At 34.2% G+C, this 7,046-nt stretch overlaps 1 protein-coding gene across 1 annotated transcript; it reads left to right on the top strand.

Moving 5' to 3' along the window:
• Positions 1-1,091: 1,091 nt before the first annotated feature.
• On the top strand, positions 1,092-2,246 carry LOC132168991 (F-box/kelch-repeat protein At3g23880-like). Its single transcript, XM_059580085.2, has one exon. The coding sequence runs from the start codon at positions 1,095-1,097 to the stop codon at positions 2,244-2,246; it is 1,152 nt and encodes a 383-aa protein (XP_059436068.2). The 5' UTR covers positions 1,092-1,094.
• Positions 2,247-7,046: the final 4,800 nt, after the last annotated feature.

The following is a 7,046-nucleotide window of genomic DNA, read 5'->3' as shown; positions in this document are numbered from 1 at the left end:
ATCGAGACTAGAGAATATATTAGATTACAACATAATGAATGTTTAATGATGAACCTTGTAACCTTAAGTGATAAGGGTTTTGGTTGTAATGACATTCTCACTAGCCCGCCGGTGAAGCCGGAGTATTATATGATTTGTATGGTGGAGACGCTTTGCACAGGTTTGAGGTTTGCCCGATAAGGCCAGGTGGGTATAGGAAGTGACCCTTACCTTGGAAGGGTTCTTTGTCATAAATAAAAAAAAAAAAAAGAAAGAAAAAAATAACAAAAAAAAGATGAACCTTGTGTTACGTGTATTACAAATGTATCAAATGCATGAAAAAAGGTCCTCATTTAGTTGCTAAGGTAAACTCAGAGTTCAAGCTACAAGTTGATATCAAGTAAGCTTCATTTAACTTGGACTCAATCCAAAGCCTATCAATCCCTAATTCATAAATAATTTAGCAATATGTATTTGAGTTTACATGTGTTAAACTCAAAGTAGCAGTTTGAATTCATTTAAACATATCAAGAAAATAATTCAGAAATTCCTGATATAAACTGCCATTATCATTAATTGGTTTACTGCCTTCACAAAAAACAGAGAATTAGAGCGCAAAGAAAGCTCAAAAAATAAAATAAAATCATACGACCATTTTCAGAAGGAGAAGATAAGGTATCCAAACATTAGCACAATCGATAAAATGGAACTCACACAAGATAAGGTATCCAAAAAAATATAGTGAATACAAAGGATCGATAAAAGATAAAAATTCGTAACCAAAATCAACATCAAACTCCCATAATAATCAAAGTAACAACAACGAAAGGCAACCCAAAACCTTTCTAACACCCAGAAGTTAAGTTCAAAGCGAACAGAAAATCAAAAAGATTAGATAACTTATTATCTCTAAGTATTTTAATCCTAAAATACCTCTATTACTTGACTAGACTGTAAATGCTTCTTTTGGAGCCCCTGAAATCTGCTATAAATCTTGTAGCTAGCCGCCCTGTGATTCAAAACTGAAACCCTTCTTATTTTTTTGGTTGTTGTGGAAACTAAAAAGTAAAAACCATGTGTTTGTTTGATTGATGGCCAAGCGACAGAGGAATCCGATGTTGATGTCCAACGAATTGTCTGAAGACTTGGTAACACAGATTCTGCTATGGCTTCCGGTTGTCTCCCTATTGCGACACAAGTGCGTCTGCAAATCGTGGTACGCTCTCATCACTAACCAATACTTCGTAAGAAAACATGTCCTACACAACAAAAACAACGACAGCAAAAAAAACATCCTCCTCCTCCCTAAAACCACCACCCTTGATTACGTTGTATCCATGCTTTCTTATGAAACACTCCAAGTATCCCAAGTATCCCCTACACAACCTGTATACCCACCTTATTTTGGGATAATCAACACTATTAATGTTCTGGGTTCTTGCAATGGTCTCATTTGTCTCCTTGATATCTATTCAGTGCTTCTTGTTATATGGAACCCTGCTACTAAAGAAACAAAGTTTGTCCCCGAATCAAACCCCTGCTCTCGCTATGGCGCCGACATTGATGCTATTGGATTTGGTTTTGATGCCAAAACTAATGACTACAAGATAATCATGCTTGTTAGTTTCTCTCATCCTCCTTATGAAGAAGAAGAAGTAGTCATATACCAAAAAGAGATATACAGCTTAAGTGCCGATTCTTGGAGAAAAGTTGATGGACCCCGGTATACTGACCTTCATGGTTATGAAGGTCCAATGACATACATCAATGGGATGGCTTCTTGGGAGGCATCGGGTGATGATTGGGTAGGTCTTTTGTCATTTGACATGAGCGACGAGGTATTCCTAATAACACCGCTGCCGGATGATGTTATTGGGAATCCCAGTTCACATATTTGCAAAAACTTTTTTGTGATGAATGAATCAATTGCTATGGCAACTAGTATGTGGACAAACAGTATGAGGGAAAAATGGTTGGATGTTTGCTTTGATATATGGTTGTTGGTCGAAGTTGGTGTTAAGAACTCTTGGACTAAGCTTTTCACTATTGGACCGTTTTCAGGAATTTCACGACCATTAGGATTGCTTAAGAATGAAACCATGTTGTTGGAAAAGTATAACAATCAGCTGGTATTGTATGACCCCTCTACCGAAAAAATGACTAATATCCAAATTCATGAAAACACGGTCTCGGAGCATTTGGTTACTTACATGGAGACCTTAGTTTCTGTCAAGGGAGGAAATGAATTTGTTGACATTAATGCCTGATGGCCATCATATTTTCTGCTTATTCTTGTCAAATGATGTCTTTCTGGTGAGATAATTTTAAGATTAAACAAGTGTCCCATATGTTTAGTATTTCTTATATTTGTTTTTGATATTTCTTTCCGAAATTTACTCTTGAAGAGGTTAATTTTGGTACTTAGATTGTTGCTGTTTTAGTTTTCTTTATTTTGTTGTGTGGAAATCATCAGTGATCAAGTAATGAATGAGACCATGGTAGATGATTGTAATGTTGATAAAATTTAAGTGATGTGAATCAATGGAGGAAGATTAGAGGAGAAAGTATGTGAAGCTCATGATGATGAAAAACAACATGTTTACATTTGGGAAAACACCTCCATTCAATGTTTGGCTTCAGATCTCATTATACTCAAATTGTATGATAGGTATAAGATTATGATTAGATAATAAGATTATAATTAGATAGGTTATATAGTATGATGAGATATAGATAGGATATACATTTATTATTAGATAGGATATATAGTAGTTGAATTGTCCAATTCATTAGGAGTAGATTATTTGAATTTGAATTAGAACTTTACGTGTTATCTACTTGTATTTCTATAAAAAGACTGTTTGTGGTCAAATTGTGGTTTTCTCCCACCCTAAGGAGTATGAAGAGTTGTAGTCTCTTATATCCGAAAGGAGCTATCAAATTCCATCTCATGTCACTACCCAACCTGATATATAACAAGAACCCTCTCTTGATCTTTAATTAGGAATTTGACATAATTCTGCCATGATATATATATATATATATATATATATATATATATATATATATATATATATATGATTTACAATTGGATTTAGTAAATGTCTAATTCTTGGTTCCTCTGAAGTAGAAGCAAACTCTTTGTTTTTTAACATTAGTCACCAATTGGAATGAAAAAATAAAAGAAAGTACGAAATAGATTATAACTAGAGGAAGGAAAAATTGTGATCAACCAAGGAATATCAAAAAGAAGAAAGAAAACTAAAACTTTAACCTCGAGAATAGGCTTCTTTAAAAGAAGTTATTTGAAAAAAGAAGAACAAATAAAAGGATTCCATGCATGAATTTGAGAGCGTGCCAGCAAATGCTGCAAATCATCAAAATGCATCAACAGAGCTACTAACTATGATTCAAACAAAAAGATCTTTAATTAACAGGTTTCTCAAGTTGAGAATCTTAAGAAAAGGATATTTGTGGAACAAACGAATTACTCATGCATGGTCAAAACTCCAGCAGGCAGGAGAGGAGGTGATATATATATTCTAAGGAAAGTGGATAAATATCATTTCTGTAAAAAAATTCCACAAAAAATTCCCAGTCAATATATATATAAATTCCCAGTCAAGCTATTTTTCTTTTTTTTTTTTAGTCCATAAAAAGGCTTCGCCTTGGAGTACAACCTTCTTAACGATACCTTAAAAGACTTTTCTCGGGGGATCGCCTCCAACAAGATACAAAGCACTTGGCACAAACTTCACCAAGAGGTTCCTAAAATTAATTTTCTATATAGATATTATATACTAATATTATTATGTTGCGAATAAAAATCAATTTTATTAGTTAGTATGATTGAATTAAAATATAAAAAAAATAGTGGTGATTTAATTTTGTTTCTTAAGAAAAATATTTTGCGTTGAAACAAACAAAGCTTAAATAAGAAAAGAAAAGAAAAGAAAAAACAAAAAATTTAAGATCAAAGTTCGACACCTGATTATAGGGTGAAAATGCGCGGTTACGCCATCTCTAACCGCCTAAGCGATTAACCGGCGGTTAGTGGTTAATAACCCTAATAATCGCTAACCGCATTTTAAAAGAAAAGAAAAATTTAAAAATTAAAAGAAAAAACCAAAACGATGTTGTTTCATGTATTTTTATATATAAAAATATAATATATATTTTATAATATATGTTGATGACAGTTTTCCGAGGAGTTATTGATATGCAATTGCATAAGGAAATTTAGGATAGGAGTTGCCAGTGTGTATCGGCGGGAGATAGCTCTGATGCCTAAGTCAATATTTGATTTGAGAGGGAGAGCAAGTAAGCAATAAGAGCTTGAAAGAAATTTGCGATTACCATATAATGAACTGGCGCTTTCCTTTTATAGGCATCAAGTAGCGGTTCTTGTTCCCCGATTCTCGGCCCCACGTTCCCGAGGATCCACTGTGCGCAATGTGTGGCGAAGTGGATCATGGGTTGTGGGCTACTCCACGATCCTGAGATTGTGGAGCATGTTACTGGGTGGCTAGGCTACGCTTGCTTTAGACGTGGGTTCCCGACTTGTTCTCAGCCACACGTGGCTCGGCTTGGCATTGACAGCTAGACCACGTTCTGTTGAACATAGGGCTTTGCTTGGCCATTGGGGGTATCCCACGATTCATGAGTGAGCGTGGGTTTCCTTCACTTGCCGAAGGACTATTGTACCCTCGGTGGAAAGACTATTATACCATTGGTGGGCTGGCCATGTCTCGGTCCAGGCCAACTATATCTCGAGCTGGGCCTGTCTTTAGTCGAGTGGGCTTGCATATTGGACCAGGCTTAGAGGCTTGTTGGCTGGGCTTAAAGTGGCCAATCCGATCCATTACCCAATAGTTACCCCTCAATTTCCTTGTCCGAGTGACTATATATATATATATATATTCCTGATTATCAATCTTCTCAACTTGCTGTGTTTTTCCCAGATGATCAGCTTGAGCCTGGTTTGGTTGTTTTGCAGTATTTTGTGTTGCTTGATGCAACCGATCGAGTGTTATTTTTCTGTTAATTAGTTTCTGCAACTTGAGTACTCGCTAGTTGTTCCACTTTTGCTCTTCATAAATTCAAAGGTTTGATATATGTCTTTCCATGAACCAATTATCATTGTTGGTGCAACTATAAATTAACATTAAATGATAAACATGTAGCAGAAGTGATATATATTAATTATCAAAGTATATTGTATATATGCTCATAATTGGGATTTCAGTCCTTTCTTAAGAAACCAATTTATTGATAATAATATAAATGAAGAAAACACTACAAGATGTTCTCTCCCAAATACATTCTCACTTGGTTGTTCAGAAAACATCTAAAAGAAGACAACTTTGGAATAATATAACAACTCGTGTTAGAGCTTCCAGGTTTTCTTCTACTTTTCTCCATTTTCGTTGCAACCAAATGGTACAAGAACCTCCATAGACTTTCCCGCTTTGCACGGTGTACCGGAAATCTATTCGGCCAAACCCCGGTTATAAAAGGAAAAGAAAAAAAAGAAAAAGAACCTGACTTCCTGTGAAGGTTGCATTTCTTCAACTCAACCCCTTTGTTTTGAAGTCATGAAACAAAACACAGAAGGAAAGTAAGTAATTTAATTTTGAGCCAAGGATCAAACTTGCCGAAGGGTTGTGTTTTTTCAACTCAACCCCCCGTTGTTTTCTTCTGTTTTGGGTGACTTAGTACGTAGTTGTAAGCCATGGCCAAAAGATTAGGCTTCTATAGAATGGCACCACCATGGTTAAAGCCTGAGCACTGCAATCCTTCCTCCAAACATCTTGATTTATCATAATTTCTTAATTACTAGAAGAAGAAGAAGAAGAAGATTGTGGAAATGTTGGTCTACTTTTATAGGGCTAGCTAGCTAGCTAGCTCCTTTGTTGTTGTAATGACGAGGGAGAGGAGCATATACTAATGAACAATTACATGACTCAACACTCTAAAATTACAATAGTTTGTAGTTTTTGAAAAAAAAAAAAGTCATAACCAAATACTTTTCGAACCATTGTGGATGGATTAGAATTTTGTCATGTTAGGTTTGTGAATTGTGTTAAAAATTGTCAGCCTAATGTCGCGTGTTGGGTTTAGGACTATATAGGTCAACTTTAACCCGACCCATTTGATTAAATTGGTTAGATCTCTCAATCCTAACCTGCTAATTTCGTGTTTTGTTCATATCAAGTTTACGAGTCGTATTAAAAATTGTCAACCCTACTGATAGTTAACTAATCTTAGGATTAAAGCACTTGGTACCCCTGTTCATTAGTCATCAAGCTTTTATACCAAATTATAAAGATAGGAGTCTCATTTGATGCGCAATCAAAGAAATACCATAAATAATGTGACATGTATCATTCATGTGTTTTGCACAATCCCATCCTCTATGTATGATTAATAATTTGAAAAATGAAATGTTAGGTGTTCTTTTGGTGTTCTCCTATCTTAGGTGAACATTATTTTCTATAAAAAATAATAATAATAATAATAGAAACTGGTCTCATTAGTAGTCCCTTATTTCTCTCACCCAATTTTTAAAAAATAATGTCCATCGAGAACTTGGAGAATACCACGAGAACACTTAACATTCTCAATTTGAAAATTTAGCTAATTGAAGAGAAACAACCTTAATTTAGGCTGGCGAAATCTACATCCCCGTAAATGACGCAAGATTTCTTGGACAATATTTCCTTTCTTGCAATATTTTATGAGAAATGATAAAGGCCCAACTTTAGCCCAACTTTCCCTTATGTGGTAATTTTTTTAAAAAAAAACAAAATAAAAAAAATATATATTCTTAAGCAATAACATTCTATGTGGTCATTTTTTTTATTTGGTATTTTTTTTTTAAAAAAAAATGGTCCTTTTCTTCATAATAATGACCTTTTTTTTTTTTTTTTTAATGACTATTCTTATGAAGAAAAATACCATTTTTTTAATAAAAAAATACCAAATAAAAAAGGACCACATTTGATGATATTGCTTCAAAAAAAAAAAAAGTTTTTATTTTGTTTAAATAAATAATAAAAATAAAAGAA

The sequence above is a fragment of the Corylus avellana genome, chromosome 1 (genome assembly GCF_965113065.1).
Source record: "Corylus avellana chromosome 1, dhCorAvel1.hap1.2, whole genome shotgun sequence".
NCBI lineage: Eukaryota > Viridiplantae > Streptophyta > Magnoliopsida > Fagales > Betulaceae > Corylus > Corylus avellana.
Note: the sequence above shows the minus strand (reverse complement) of the source record. Positions and strands in the feature narration are given on the sequence as shown.